Source organism: Sylvia atricapilla, chromosome 2 (assembly GCF_009819655.1).
Source record: "Sylvia atricapilla isolate bSylAtr1 chromosome 2, bSylAtr1.pri, whole genome shotgun sequence".
In the NCBI taxonomy this organism is placed as follows: Eukaryota; Metazoa; Chordata; class Aves; order Passeriformes; family Sylviidae; genus Sylvia; species Sylvia atricapilla.
Genome location: NC_089141.1, coordinates 77,687,907 through 77,704,818, shown reverse-complemented (window position 1 = coordinate 77,704,818; position 16,912 = coordinate 77,687,907). Strand labels below are relative to the sequence as shown.

At 39.4% G+C, this 16,912-nt stretch overlaps 1 protein-coding gene across 2 annotated transcripts; it reads right to left on the bottom strand.

Annotated features, from left to right (window-relative positions):
* Positions 1–905: 905 nt before the first annotated feature.
* BIVM (basic, immunoglobulin-like variable motif containing) lies at positions 906–15,415 on the bottom strand. 2 transcript variants are annotated; one of them, XM_066313502.1, is made up of 11 exons: positions 15,345–15,415; positions 13,740–14,340; positions 12,717–12,843; positions 11,708–11,803; positions 11,518–11,622; positions 9,729–9,823; positions 8,405–8,537; positions 6,022–6,093; positions 5,076–5,159; positions 3,371–3,467; positions 906–2,393 (listed from the first exon to the last, which is right to left on the bottom strand). In XM_066313502.1, exons 2-11 carry the CDS (start codon positions 14,227–14,229, stop codon positions 2,103–2,105), a joined length of 1,590 nt encoding a protein of 529 aa, XP_066169599.1. In that variant the 5' UTR covers positions 14,230–14,340; positions 15,345–15,415; the 3' UTR covers positions 906–2,102. The 2 variants fall into 2 exon arrangements, with proteins under 2 accessions (XP_066169599.1, XP_066169600.1); XM_066313503.1 differs by lacking the exon at positions 6,022–6,093.
* Between the last annotated feature and the right edge of the window lie 1,497 nt (positions 15,416–16,912).

Here is a 16,912-nt window from a genome sequence, read left to right as displayed (position 1 = left end):
GACCCCCACCTGGCTACAGACTCCTGTCAGATGGATGTAGAGCGTCAGCCCTGAGCCTCCTCTTCTGAACTAACCCCAGCACCCTCAGCTGCTCCTCACAGGACTTGTGCTCCAGAGCCTTTACCAGCTCTATTGCCCTTCTCTGGTTGGAGAATGAAAAAAAGTCTTCTGTCCCAGAAAAAAATCCCAAAATGCAGACCAAAAGCAGTCCTTTTTCTCCCATCCCCGGACATGATTTACCCTGCAGCGTGTGCTCTCTCTGTTCTGCCCGACCACAGCCCCAGTGTCCCATCCACCGCAGGCACCCCCGGTAATCCCTAGGCAAAGCTCCCTGCAGCACAACCCCAAGCACATGCAGCTGGCTCCTGCTAATGCTGAAAGAATCCATATATGTACTCTGTGGATAAAATGTGACAGTCTCCAACCCAAAAGCAAAATAAATGGAAGCCCAGAATTTCATCCCAACCGACTTAAGCAGAATACCCAGCTACCATCAGAGGACAGACCCTGCTTCTAATGCAAATATCATTATTAAGCAAAAGTTATGAGACACATAGATAACTCTGGCTATGTGAGTCCCAAATCCCCTAAAGAAAACAGTCCAAGTACTCCAAACAAAGCTGAGCCCTCAGCCCAAACTCAGGCTGCAAAAACAGGGTCTGAAAAGAGCTCATCTGGAAAATAAAATTTCAAAACCTATGGGTTTTCTTCAGTTGTGATTTGAGAAATTACATAGTAGAAGTGACATTGGCTGCACCAAGTACCACTTTTTACAGCGCAAGAGATCCTACCTACTTTGCTAAGCAGTAGTTGCAACTCTGATGTGTTGCTTACCTACTTTGCTGAAGACCTTCACTAAATGCAGGGCCATAATTTTCAAGACAAATGAAAAACAAACAACAAGATAGAAAACAAATTTTATTGAATGAACAAAAGTCTAAAAGTCTCCCATTTTTGGTTAACAAAAGCAGCAACCTACAAAACCCCTGCATTCCATGACAAATCTTTTTATGTCAAAAAATTAATCCTTGAGCAGGTATGAACATTTGTACACAGAACAATACAACTGTTGAGATGTGTTTGGGCAAACAACTGGATTTATCAGGGAAAGAAAGAAAGAAAAAAAAATCACCTGGGACACCTGGAAAAGCTTGAATTGTGTGCTGGCTGAGAGGTATATCATTGGGGTTGCCAGCAGTTTAGAGCACTTGCATCCCCTTCACACAAAATTAAAAGAGCAGCAGAAAAAGGACAGAGATTTTAAGACTGAACAAGGAAAAGAACTGCCAACAGAACACAGTGTTCAGCTAGCTCATTTGGCTAATGGTAAATGCAGCTTTTAATACTGAATTTCATAAGCTTGTGTTAAGTGAGTCCGTGCTCTCAGGAGGCTCCAGGGTAAGAATTCAGCCACTTGACCCACAGAGCAAAAGTAATAAAGGAGTTCCATCCTCAAACAGGCAATTCCTTACAGTCAAAAACAGGCAACCCAGATAAGGGAAAAGAAACTGAACTGAGACCTGCTTTACAAGATATGATTATCTGACTGACAGAAGTCAAATGGGAATTAAGTGGAGAATGTACATTCTCTTTGTAAATCCAACAAGGCTTTCTAACAGATGTGATCTTTTTGTTCATTTGCACTGGATATGGGCAGCCTTACTAAAATGAAGTGCTAAAAACAAAGGCAATGTTTACTTTTATTCTTACACCATTTGCAGAATAACCCTTTCTTATAATGGCATACCATAATTTTTCATGCTTCTTAACAATAAACATTTTCAATGAAGTCTGTTTATTACATTGACTGATTTCAACCTGCTCTTTTGTTTTCACAGATCAGGACACAGTACATTACTTCAAAAGAAATTATTGTTATCATATTCACCTTTGATTGCAAAATTACAATAATCTGTGCTTATCTGTCACTTTATACATCCGATCTCATCTACTGCAACCATATCAACATATTCGTTTAATAATTATGAAGCTGTATCTTATACCATAATTTCTATTCTTATGTGTTCTAGGACTAATAAATCCCTAATATGTTTTGATTAAAACTAACTTTAATATATCAACTCTATCATCTAAAGTTAATTTTAATCATTTCCATCATAATCATTATAACTCTGATACCCACTGTTCCTTCTCTCCCGAAGATTAGATTTCTTCCACGTAGATTCCTGATGAAAACTAGCACTGAAAGATCGACCCAGTCGTCCGTGTTGTTTCTTAGATATATTATCTTCACTCTCAGATTTGGAAATTCCTTGTCCTTGTGTTTGAGATTGTTTATTCTGTCTAGCATTTCCAAATGGAAAATTCCAAGGACCAAATCTTTGCCAGTTGAGTCTCTGAAAGGCAATGATGCAATGAAGATTTCCTCCAACCTAATCAAAGTAAAAAAAGTTCTTTGTTAAATACACAACACGGGAAAATTTATAAGATATATAGGTATTAGACATCAACATTTTGGCAAATAACACAATACTTTCAAAAAGAAAACAAACAAGAAGTGCCACCACATACAAACCAGGGAAAAAAAAAAAGAAAAAAAAAAAAAACCACAAAAAAAAAAACAACAAACAACAAAACACCACAAAATCATATACAGAAATATACAACTTGCATCAATCAGTTCTGATTGTTTCCCAGATTCAACTACTGCTTGCTTTTTCATCTTTTTGATCTTTTTAAGCTATCTATTTTATTCTTCATGGGCCAGTATCACTTCTGCTAGTCTTTTACTTTCTAGCTACCTTCTCAGCAATTATCTGTTCTGGTCCATTTTGATCTTGTTGACACAGTCTTCCATAGGGTCTTCACATCTGAAATCATCTCTTCAGTCTATTATTTCTCACAGACTTTCAATCTGCAAAGCACAAATACATCCTCCACCCATAAGACACAGCCCTATCTATAGGAAAGAAAGCCACTTGCATTGACATTAACTCCACACAAGGGAGACACACACATTCTTTCATGCCTGATCCTACTCAATTGTACTTTCTTTCCCCTTAAATGTTGTTGGAGGGTTATACCTTACAGAGTCTGTAATTTGTCTGCAGAACTTTTTTATACTTGCTGCAGCTATATTTTAAACCAACAAACTTAAATATTCTGACCAAACTCATTCTGTATACACAGATATCCTGGTTCATCCTAGCATATACCAAGTTACTGATGATTTATATCTTGTCCAGCAAGTAAATCTAAATGACTGCGATGTGCAAGAGCTCACGTAATACTTTTGTCTGCAGCAACATTTCATAACAGAACACATTCTTTTATCTTACATTGCTGAAGTATAAGTAAGTTTGCAAAAACCTACCATGAGCTTCTTGCCATCTTAGTGAGTTTACCTTACCTTCTTTGTTTTTCGATGTTGCAATCCTCTCTCTAGGTGTCGAATATCTAGATATTCTGGATTTTGAGTGTTTAGGTCAGTGACAATATCTGTCCACCTACAGAATAAAATTGTTACTACTCAGCTGATATTTATGAAACTTGAGCAGCATGAAGACTCACGTACACATCCATGCAAATACAGACCTGAAGCTTTAAATAGTCTTATCAGTGATTTAAAGATCAATGAATGTGTAAAGTTACAAAAACCTCAGTATTAGAGCCATCAAGCTAGATGTGAACGTGACGTTTTTCATCAAAGCATTCACTGTGATTATTCCTGCTTTCGGGAAACACCTTCCAAAATTAGTAAGAGCACTGTGAGTCATAGTTACATTCCTTATGCTTACCAATTCATCAATTTGGGAAAGAAAGAAGCCAAGTATGGTTTAGGCAAGGAGAAACATTAACCTCTCTTTTTGATTTAAACCTCTCCTACTCTTTTGTATTATTCTGTTCAGTTCCTTGGTTTCTTTCACACACTAAATATGCTTTTACCAGACAGCTCTCATCATAACTCACTCCTCCAAATTTTTTTGAAATTCTAAACTATCAATTCAATCACTCCCCATTCACTCAGCTTTTCAAAGATCCAAAATTCCTTCCAGCCTAACTGAAACAAATATTTTCATATTCCAGACCTCTTTAAACCTGCACATCACCTTTTCATTTCCATCAATATCCAACTACCTGTTTCTCTCTAACATCACCCTCCAAGTTCGGAAAATGCATTTCTACTCCAACCTTTGCCCACTCTCCTTAAGCACAGAACTTTCTGCCAGCTCTCACTGGGAGTGCAGCAGGAGGAAGAATGTCTCCACAATCAAAATTAGTATTACAATGTTTTTTATAATGCAACGGGTTTATTATATATTCAGAAACCTTCCCCTGTGCCAGTTTTAGCTAATACATCACATGACGAAGTTCTACCCTTGGGACCTACAATATGCCATTTCTCAGTAACCAGATGCATAACGTGATTTTAATTTTGCTACACTCAATCTCGCAGTCCAAAATACCCAGGTATTTGCAGTTATTGACAAAGTCACATCACTGACAAAAAAAATCATTAAATGTAACTAATCCATTATATTTATTCACAGCACCTTCTAGTTCTTCGAGTCTGTATGTCTACTTTAGACACCGAGTGTTTGAGTCAAACCTCATCATAAATGTACTGTTTGAGTGCACAGATAAGCAAATAACACAACAGGGTACAGGCTGCACCTGCACCTGAGCTAGGAGATCTCAGCAGGAGCACAACATTCTGTGCACAGCCCAGACACAGCCTGTGGATGTCCTCAGCTCCAGTTAAAATTCTCCAGCAGCCATGCAGTCTGTAAGTCACAACTGGTACAGCCATAGAAAGCTGAGGTGCCTTTTCTTCCTGACTAATATGAGCTGTATCACACTCAAACAAAAGATATGGGCTTTGGCTCTCAGCAGCCCACATATGTTCTGACAGTTGATAAAAAACTGCAGAGCCAGCCTTGAGGTCAAAATACAAAGCTTCTCACTGAAGCAGCATCTGCTTCTATTAGACACATATATATAGACGTGTATATATTCATTCAAAAGAGCTAAAAAGTCACTTGGTGACTCTGAGTAGAGAACTACAAACTGTTTTGAAAGAAAACATTGTTTCACATTCTTCCTAAGTGACATACCTTTTACAGTGTATTGTTGGATGCTTTCTGCTGGGCTCTCCAATTAAGATCCAATATTCTACTTCTTGCTGCAAGACACGACCTCTGTTCAATAGGAGATACAATCCTAGTAAGATTTATTGTGCATACTAAAAGTAAAAAGAGATATTAACAGTCTCTTGTTCTTTTTAAGATTTTCTAACATTTAAAATTGTTTCCTCAGCCAAACTAAAAACCAGCTCCTGTGCTGTAGTGCTTGCAATTGCATATAGGGAACCTTTAGTTTCAAAAGGCCTGAAAGCAAACCTTGGGGATGTTGCTACACATTTTTTGGGAGGAAGACAGATTTTCACTAAAAGCAGTTTAATTTGGATGAAAGACAGTCTGATGCACAAAGTAAATACAAAGATATAGGAAACAACAGAAATAAGAGTTGTGGTAAGCCCCATTAAAGTGGTACAAACAGCTTCCTCCTTATCTGTGATGTCTAACAGTCATGAAAGAGTCCTTTCCACTACTTTTAAACCATACCTCAGCTGACAGTTACCAAGAGCTGTAGGGCAACCTGTAAGAACAAAACTGGCAACTTCAAATGCTTCCTTCTAAACAGCCAATACCAGACACTAAAATCCAAAGCTTTGAATTAATTCTACTTTGCAATCATCTTCCAAGAAACTCAAAGCTTGCAGTATCCTTGTCAAGGAAAATTTTTGACAGGTACTAGGGCAGAACTGATGAGATACACAGGACCTCTCTGTGACTTCCTGTGTATAATTATCTCATGAAAAACAACATCAGTTTCAACTGTGATAAAACCTGACATTTTTCTGCTTAGGGTATGAGACAGCATATGGCCTTATTACTTGGAACAATTTGTTTACTTACAAAGAATTCCCTGTAAAATAACAATGTATTCCATCAGTGCAAAGATGGGAAACCAAGACACAGGGTAGATTAATTGACTTACCTAAAGTCACACTGGAAGTCTGTGGTTGAACTGGGAACTGAACCCAGGTCTCCCGAGTCCAAATCCAGCAACCTAAGATCATACAGGAAGTCTGTGGGTGACCTAAGAACTGTCTCTAAGCTCAGCCTAGCAACCTATCCACCCACATCTTTTGGAACCTAAAATGTTTCTTAGCTTGATTTTTAAATACAAACTTTCCTTTGTAAGTAGAGTGCAAAAACAGGTAAACAAGAACTGCTCCAGAACCTATTGGTAGGGCTTCTGAAAACAAAACTTTTTTTTTTTTTTTTTTTTTTTTTTTTTTTTTTTTTCCCTCAGTAGGATCAGAAAATACAAAGAAAACAGGATGTTCATCTGATCTGATCTCCAGCCTAAAGTAAGGCTATAAAAGCTTCCTGAACTTATTTCATATTTCATTCATAGAAGAGAACTGTTGTTAAGTAAGAAAGCTAATATTGACTTAAAAATAACATCACTAGTGACTAAGAATCCCTTTCAGCCATGGGTAAAGAATAAAAGTGTTGCTCTCACTGATTACTAAAAAGTATAAATTTAAATTAGTTAAGAGGCATGTTATGTTTCCACACACCGGACCATGTAATTTCTCAGATTGTATTTTTGACTTAGTAAACTTTTTTTTTTCACTTTGGTCTTCTAGTGCAGATTCTTTCTAACTGATTGAGAAAGTAAGTGAACAACGTTTTGGTAAACTCAAGTAGACTGATGTGTTGAATTTCTACTTGGGGTGTATTTTTTTACACTCTTCTAACAAACCTGGCAAGTCAGTGAACTCAGTGTTAATAAAAAACTCTATTCCTTTATTCATATATTAAAAGCTTTCATTAACCCTATCATAAGCTTCACACTGGGAATAAGTTAGATTCAGATGATTAAGTTTTATCACCTCCAACCAATGACCTTTCTGAACTCCAAAAGTAGAGCTGGCATTCTCTATTCCTCGATGTGACCCTCCCTCTTCAAAGTCAAGGTCAGACAGCTTAGCAAGCAAATTGCCTGAAGTTCACCTCATACTAGTGACCTACACTTTCCACTGTTCAGCATTCCCCAATACTGGTATCTGCTGATTTTCTCAGGGATTGACTATTTATGCTCTATGGTAATACTAATAAATCCTAACCAATGGCTGAACATCAAGAAAGTCCAACAGAATCCTTTAATACATACCATGTTTGCAAGTACTTTGAGAGAAGAAAAACAACTTAATGTGATTCAGTGAATGAGGTAAGAAAAAATACTCTCTTCAAGAGAGTGCATGGAGTACTCTACTATTTAGAGCACTCTACATCGAGCAGCAAGGTAAATGCCTTACAAAACCTAATACATACCTCAATAATTAATAGTTTCAAAGTTAAAATTTGTGGGTTTAATGCAAGACTCACTCGCCCCAAATTCTGTATGACTATTAATGCTATTACCTTTCTTTTAAAATCTGTATGTAATTGAAAACTATATCAATTATTGCACTATATTATCCTAGTAGTGTCACTGACAATTCTGAAATTATTATACAGGGAACTGTATTTTTATTCTAAAACAACTGGCATATTAAGCTTATATAAGTACTCCAGTATTTCAAGCACTGTTAAAAAAAGCCAAACCTAATGTCCAAATCTCTTCTAGCTTTTTCTCCCCTCATTCACTCCCAATTCCTACTAACAAATCATTCACACACCTTTACTTTTCTATGTCTTACATGCCAGTAGTTGGAGTTTACCATCACCATGATTAATCAACATTAATACAAAAAAAAGTACATAACCACCATCTTGTGATACACAACCCCTGCTCTTGCCATACACAAACACTGGTTTCTAAATGTAAATTCCATCACATCCACCTCCTGAAGGATTGGTATCAATGCAACTTTTTGCTTCTACTTTATAAAGGAAAATTGCAACATACACTTGTTTTGCTTTCTCTTCCAAGCTCTCTAAGAACAGTCTCCCCATAATTAGCTGGATTTTTATTGTATAGCCTTAAACCTCCCACCCTGGCCTTTTTTCAGGCCATAGGTTTTTATTTTTCAAATTAGTTACCTTCATTTGTCCTTCAATAAAATAACTACCTTCTCTCTATCTGGCTAGGTCTTTAAAAAAACAACTTCTCAATACCACTTACAGTTTTCTCTTTTAAGTTCTCTCAATGTTGTCTGTTTAGTTATGTTTCATTTTAAGTCAGTCCTTTCAAAGCACACTGTAGTGTTTTTCTAGATCAGACAGATGCCTATCTGACACAAACTGAAATGTTATTTATGGAGAAAAGTGTAAAAAACTTAAAACAATGTAAAAAAAGTAAACTTTTCTGTATGCTTCTTCCACTAAAATAAGCATGAACACAGATAAGCATAAACACAGTATCTTACCTATAGGCTTTACTAGCTTTTACTGGGGTCGCTTCAAATCCAATTGGGCAAAAATAATGGTTTTGGCAATGGTAGATATAGGCCATTGATTCGTCTTTCAGTCCTCGTGTTAGCTTTGCAAGGGCCCCTGCAGCTACAAAGGAAGATCAGGTTACAGGCCAGGGTACTTTGGATCCTGAGTAACATATTCAGCAGAAAAAAAAAAAAAAAAAGACTTATTTGACAACGAAGTAGTTATACTGCTCTTTAAGTGGGAGGCCATGACCTGAAAGGCAGGCACAAAATACACTTTTGATATCGAACTTATTACTTTTTTGTACCAGGCAGGAAATTAAATACTATCTGCTGCACAGTCTGTGCCACAGAAATGCAATATAAAGTATGCTTTGTGTTTAGATCAAAATCAAATTTAAAACAGAACCAAAAGTATCTCTTAACCTAGGAAATACACATTGCAACAGATGCAGTCCCAGCTGCCCTAAGTCAAACATGGCACATATGGATGATACTACCCAAACCACTCAAAGGTTTCAGTATCATGAGCTTCTTGGAGCTTCCTAGTCTCAGGAGCACACAGGGACATTCAGTGGTTTATAATGTGACCACAGTGCTCAGTTTCAGGAGAAGACTAGAAGAGGCACTGAAACATAACAATTTTCAAGTGGGATACCAAGAAAATAAAGTCCATTTTAATAATCTCCAAAACTTTTCAGCACGATTTTGTGCTTTTAAAGAACCTTTCAGTTAGAAAGTAATTACCCAGACTATACCAAAGGCTTAATAGCTACAGTTTACTAACTATGCATGAAAGTAAATTTTTTTAAATAGCACACCTAAAACATAGACAAAAATGCAGCTTCAGAAGTTAATTGAGAATAATCACTTAACTTTAGAGAGAGATGTTAGCTACTGTCAGTCAGAAATGGCAAGTTCATTACCTTTTAAACTGGGCTTTTTAAAAGCATAAAACATTGAGTAAGGACTAATACTTTTCATTCTCCCAGCGGATGAGAGCAAATAAATCTTCCCACACACCAATGCAGAACTGGAAATGCAGTGTTTGTCTGGATACCTTAAAATTCCAATTCTATGACAGCAGAATACATAGCATGGAATGCATTTTATCATAATAAAAGTATAAATAAGAATTTTAGCTAAAGAGGAGAAAAAGTAAAAGTAGAAAAATCAGCCAACCTGCAGCTGTTTGATACCTTATCTCAGACTGGAAGTACTACTTACAGACTTCATCCTGTCAAATGCTACACACTGGAGGATTTTTCAATTTACACACTGTAAGATGAATGCTTTAGGATTAGTTACGTACCAGTTTCTCCAGCTGTCTTGTTCTTCCCATGAGGTTTATACAGAACGTATGAGCATCCCTTGATATGGAAGTGATCGTTTATTTGCCTAAACCATCTGAAACAATAAGCTTAAAGATTGTAGTAACTCAAGAGTTATTAAATGCATTTCCTCACTCTTTTCCTGTGCTTTGACAGTTCAGGAAAAAAAGTCTTGGTGTGCTAGTAAAATACCTACCTCATTAATATTTAGATTGTGAGTGACCACAGCACCCAAATCAAATCTTAACATATCCTAGACAGAGAAGTAAATACACAGAGCCTTTTCCTTCATTTTGCGTTTCCAGGCTTGACATAGATCCATAATAACCAAAGACCTGGATGTGAAATGTTGGTCCTATTGTATTTAGGCCAGTCATCTCTAATGTTCAGTTACTCACCCTTTAGAAAGACACACAAATTCTGAGGTGCCAAACTTCAGCTGTGAAATCTAAGACATCAGAAGGGACCCTTCCAGTGAGACTTTCTGCTTATCCTGTTGGTTTCTCTCACCTAAACTTCACAAAGCCTGAGCATTACAGGAGCCTCATACTGCAACTCCTCACCACAGCACTAAGTGAGGATAGCCCAGCGATTTTTCCACATTAGAGGGTTCAAATTCACATGTTTGAAGACAATGCCTCAATCATAAAGCTATGTTGGATTATGGGGCTGGCTCCCAGCCCTGCTGTTTCCTAATCTGCCAAATACTTTAAAATTATTGGACCAGGCAGGAAAAAACAAAAAGATGGGAAACTTCTCTGCTGCACAGAGGATGCTCACAGGGAAATCAAAGAAGAATTACAAGTTTAACTTTTGTCTGTATAGACTGTTGACACGAAGAGACAAGACATTTTATCAGCTTGGTCTGTAAGAATTGCTATACTCTGACATACTCCTGAAGAGACACAAATCCCGGATCTGAATTTCCTAAAGCAGGTAAGGAAATCTTCATGACCTTTTCCAATGATCTAGCCAGTATGGTGGATGGAGAAAAGATTGCTGCCACCTTTTCAAAGCCAGCACCAAACACTGTACATTGCCCTAAAAAAATTAACTAAACCAAATGCAACTTGTGAAGCAAGTAAGAGCACTGCAAAAGTTTTTAATCGCACCAAAGAGTAACATACCAAAGCCCTGTCAAAATTTTCAGCACTCTAGTACAATATGCTTCCTGGCTCTGTTTAATCCTAGAATGTTTCATTGATTTAATACTAAAAAAAAAAAAAAAGGAAAATAAAAAGTACAAAGAATTTAGGTCCAACCTATAAATATCAGGAAACAGCAGAACAGAAGTGATAAAAAATTTCAAAGACCTGTGACTCCAGCCCCATGTTTTTGTTCCTGAACTGCTCCACTGCACCAAGGATTCAGCACTATCTCCTTTTCAATTATTAAATTACATCTTACATTAAGCTAATAGAGTATCAGTTTTCTTCCCAGGCCATATCAGTGATATTAGCAAGCATTTAACATGCATTCTTAAAAATAGGAAAATAAGTAGAAAGAGGAAGTTTCCTAACCAGGAGACTAAACTCATTAGAGTATTACACAAACTGAACCAAAAATAAAATAGAATTTCACACTGCCCTGACTTGTGTAACAACAACACACCATTTAAAATGCCCACTGCAAACTACTCTGAGAAGTTTCATTGTCAGAGTATTCAGGTAGGTTTCATTTTTCTAAAACTTGTAGAGGATTAACATGCCAGCCACTTCGTTTTTAAATAAATTAGCTACTATCATATTTTTCAAAATGTACCAAACATACCTCATCAGAGTTGTATTTCCAGTGAAGGGACCAAACCTAATCTCCTCAAATGGGGGCTGAAAACCCAGTATATGCAAGGCTTCTTCTTGAGTGATGGGGGGTAAACTGAAAACAAAACAAAACGTGTTGTAATTAGAAACATATTTTGACACTCTAGAGGCAAAGCAAAGCAGTCTATGTGTGACTTTACCTTCCAGCTCCCAGTGTACTATATAAGAAATTCCAGCAAGACACTAAGGATGAAATTCCACAGGAAGTCTTGTATTGAGGTCGGCTCACACAATACCTTAAACACAAAACCTCAGACATATTAGTAACACAATCCTGACTCACGTATATGACAAACCTGAACTACTTTTTTGTGTGCCATGTCACTAAAGTGCCACTGAATGTTTTTATGTCATCTGTATTAAAATAAAAAAGCAAACAAAAAACCCCAAACAACTGTATCCTTAAAAACAAATATTAAGCAAACATGTTAAGCAACTTCTTTGCCAGATGCCATTATCCTATTTCATATAAATCAGTCAAATTTCTAACAGCCCCACTGTACAGAACGGGGAGTTCTGTACAAATGTTCCTGTAGGAAAATATGATTCTGTACTAATATAACATATGGTTTTATCCAGACTCTTCTACCACATGCACTTGCGGCAAACTGCATCTCTACCTATTTACTAATGAATGTCATTCTGGGCTACAGATTCCCTAGGCTAACTTGAACTTTCTGGTATCACAGACATAAAGTTAGAACCATTGCATTAAACTAATTGAAGTTAGTGAGCTATATTAATACAGTAATAGTTGTATGGAAATGACAGATTCTGATCAAGTATTTCCCAATAGAAAGTAAAATCAGAAGTAAAACATATCAGTGGTACATTTAAGATTACTTTTTGCCTGACAATTCTACTGAACTTGTATTTTGTTTTGCAATGACTCTCCACATATGTTTTTCCCTTTACTAAAAGTAAAAGGAGTATTTAGAAAGAAAAATGCTTTAAGAATTTCAACAGATGGGAGGGAAGCTTTAATTTTTCTTCTAGAATGCATGAGACAGTGTGTGTACGCTTAACATTTCTATTAAAAAAACTTCAAAGAAGTTTGAAACCAGGTAAATAGCAAGTGTTTACTGAGAAACTACATGATTAGTGTAGTTCATAAATTCATAACTTCATAAATGAATGCATAAATACTACCATCTCCTAAGGTCCAACACTTTCCTCTCCTTCACGTCCTCAAGAGCTGAACGCTGAGGACACTCCCTGTATTGCTTGCTTTTTTTATCCACTGATTTTTTCTTTGTCCCTTGTTTCTTCATGTTACCTGCAAATCAAATTTCAGAATTAAACAAATGTCCAGTTTGCCAATCACAGCTTTCCTCTTAAATACTTTTAGTAATAGCATACAGCTCAAATAGAGACACTGGTTGTGGTAGTAAATGTAAACTGGGACTAAACATTAACTGAGAGAAAGCTCAAATACATAATCTAAACTGTCAACAGGTTTGTAAAGCTGCCATTAGCTCTGTAAACATCTTGGTGTTTAGATCATGAACAGAATTAATGACGACCTGCTCAACTGTTTAGAGAGATAAGTCAATCTGATTATTCTAATGCATCAAATCACCCATCCCAGAAATAGGCTCTCAGACCAACATGGACCTCCTCTCTCCTAACATTAAGTACACAGGGAACATAATGAAATGCTTATTTTTCACTGCAAGCCTTGCAAACAGCTACAGTTTCTGATGAAAACTTATATTCAAATCCATTAATAATAATATACATCCAAGGTCTTTTCCTTTTTATAAGCCACTGTGACAGTAGCAAATGGAAAGCTGGCCCATATGCTAAACCAGAAATATTTTTGTGCCCTCTTGAAGCTATACATTCAGATGCATAATAAACTAGGTCCTACTAAAACAACAGAAAAAAAAAAATCCAACAACACAGGGGGAGAGCTGGGAGGGACATCAGAAACCTCCCCAAATACCACACAGTTAAGCAGAAATCAGCCTTGCTTTGGATCCACTTCTCCACTAGTTACATTTGACTTTCACTTCTTCTCTCTCTCACTCTCTTCTGTCCCAATCAGCAGGTTCTTTCAAATGAAGTACAGGCTCTTCTACAACACTTCCTCAGGGGACAGATGTGCCCCCTTCACAAACAAGCTGGAAACATGAAGCCTTTTCCTTTCACATCAAAACTTTACCGCCTCACCTGCTTTGTTCTTCATATTTGAGCTGACGCCATTGAACTCCGATTTGTCTATTTCCCATGCCAGTGGATGCTTTCCAAGATTGCCAGGCAGGCTTTCCAAGTTAGCATCTTCACTGTAGATAATCTCTGAAGCACCAGTTTGAACGCTGAGTAACTTAGGTGTGTTATTTCCAACGTTTAAGGCAGCACTGCTTGATAGGCAGGCACTAACTGAAGCACTTGGACTTTTACAAATAGATGTTACTCTGTTTAAAAAAGCATAGTCTGAGCAGATGGTATAAAACTTCTCTCTTGTGTGAGTCACAGGGCATCCCCATGGATAATGCCCATCTTCCCTAGACACCAAGGATGCAGTGGAGGCGTCTGACATGCAGTATGGCTTCACGGGATCGTGAAGAGTAGCTTCCGGGGATTCTTTCCCAGGTCTGTTTTCAGTGTTTCCATTATTTCCAGAACCATTTTCTTTTTCATCTTCTGAAATAGTAGGCATTGAATGATACTAAGAGTATTGCACAGAGAAGAATACTTTTTCTTTAGGTTTTAATTACAACAGGCTTTTCATCATTGCCTCCATTGTCTCTGCAAGGTATCAACGAGGTACCTGAAAAAAATGGGAAGTTAGTAAAGGTGTCTCATTCAACATAAAACATACACAAAGCTTATCTTTGAACTCACAGCCAATAAAAACTGAAATACCCTTCAAGATACCACAACACACACAGTGTCTTTCCCTAAGCATCTCTAGAACTCTACAATCAGCACTTTTTATCATTTGTGAGGTGCCAACAGCATATACTGCAGTGATATCATGATGAGGACATATTATGCAATTACACCTATAAAGCAGAATGTAAATAAAAAAATTAAAACCTTTCTACATGTTCTTGATCGTGGTTGCTCTCTTCTATCCCTTACAGTCACGACACACTGTAAATGTGGAGTACAGAATAACTTATACAAATCAATAAATCATCATACAGCAATTTGAGGTCACTTAATTTTGCTGAATCCTGCAAACTTCTGCTGCAAGTGAAGTTGAAGCATACAATTACAGTAACTATAACCTCTATCGATTGTAAATTGACAACACCACCCTCAATCTGTTCCAGTGCTTTCCTCCTACAGTTGTTAAAGGTTCCCCTTTATTTTTACGTGCCTCTTATTCTCCAAGAAGTGAGAAAGAAAAGCAGGGCTTATGGCAGCTAAGAATTACCAAAAACAAATATATAGACGGCTGGCTGGCTTGCTTGCTTGCTTTAAACGATCATTTTTAAAGGGCAAGCTGACAGCATGTGTGTTATCTGTCATCTCAGCAGCTCGCACGTCTGCAGACACACGCCGCAGATGGGAACCTGGGCGCGAGGGAGGCAGGAATTCCGCTCCACAGCCCCTCCTGCAACAGCGGCTTCGGGTCGCTGCCCCGCACCTGCAGCGCCTCCGGCCTCCCACGGCCGGGCTCGCTCTGCGGAGCGCAGGGCACAGCACCCGCCCCTCCCCCCGCGCTGCCGCCAGTCGGCTCCAGAGTGAGCGGCCGCCGTTCCCGTGGGCTCGCTCCCCTCCTGGGCGCCTGCGGAGGGCGGCAGGGCTGCCCCCGGCCCGTGTTACCTGCGCGGAGCGGGGCTCGCCGCCGTCACCTCCCCGGCCGCGGCGCAGCGGGGACGCGGGCGCGCCGGAAGCAGACACAGCCGCGCGCTCACCTGCGCGCCCCCGCCGCCCCCCGCCTCCTCCGCCGCCGGCCCGCACCAACTCCCGCCGCCGCACGGGGACGGGGGGGGGACGGGGGAGGCGCGGGGCTGCCCGGCGCCACGGCCACGCTCCCGCTGCGGCCCTGACGGTGCCTCGGAGGAACCAGTGGCGAGCGTTTCCCGGCTGGGCCGCGATTGCGCCTCGGCGCCGTGAGTGGCCCCTCTTCGGTCGCCTTCCCCCCCCACACGCGCCCTCATGGTCTCGCCCGCTGGTGCCCCCCGGGCGGGCGGGGGAGGGAGGGGAGGAGCAGGGCCGGGATGGCGGGGGCGGGAAGCGCCTCCTGTGTGGGGGCTCGGCGCGGAATAGTGAGGAACAGACTGAGGGAGATGGGCCTGCGCAGCCTCCAGAAGAGACGGCTGAGAGGGGATCTCATCAATGCCTGTAAGTATTGAAGGGAGGGTGCCAAGAACATGGGGCCAGGTTCTGCTCGGTGGTGCCGAGCCAGAGGACGAGAGGCAACGGGCAGAGACTGATGCGCAGGAAATTCGACCTGAATATGAGGATGAACTTCTTTACTGTGCAGGTGACCAAGCATTGGAACAGATTGACCGGTGAGGTTGTGGAGTCTCCCTTACTGGAGATTCTAAAGAACTGTCTGGATGCAGCTCTTTGCAATGTGTTGTGGGCTGCCCCTGCCTGGGCAGGGAGCTTGGACCCTGGTGCTTTTATGTGCACCAGGGTTCTCTTGTTTCCCCTGACACTAGTAAAAACAGGTGTAACAACAATGCTTCTGTAAAACTGTATGAAAAAGTTTATTTCAGGTAACACTGTCTGCAACTGCTAACAATATTTGTCATCATATCCTTCACTGCAGTCAACATGAACAAACACAGTGACACTGAATATACAACTGGAGCTGTTCTGGTAATGCCACAAATATGTAAAGTTAATTAGTTATTTAATATTCAGATTTATTATATAACAAAGTTGTTGTAAAATTTTAAATAAAATATCAAAAGTTATATAATGATAAAAGATATTCTGCTGATTCACTCCTGGCAATTACAACACTGTGCCCTCAGTCCACAGAACCTCTACTCCCAGCAATAGTTTCTGTGAGAGGGGCTTCAATTAATGGACAAAAAAAACCCCAGAATCTACTATTTCCCCATTTGTTAGTGTTATTTGATAGTTCTCAGTGGCTAAGCAGAGCTGAGTTGCCAAAGTTGTGTAACTCGAGCAGTTGTGGTTACAGCATGTTTGCCATCCCCTGGACATGAGAAGATCTAGATCACATTCAGTAGTTGATGTGGCTTCATCCTGAGGCAACCTGCCCCTTGTAATGGAGAGCATCCCTTACGCCTTTGCCAGCTGGAAGCCTGTTGAGCCTTAGTCGGCCAACAGCCTTTGATTTAATTAAAAAATTCTGCCTCCAAAGCGTTCTTATCTGAGCCAAATTATAGGCATTAGGATAGCAGCGATGTTGG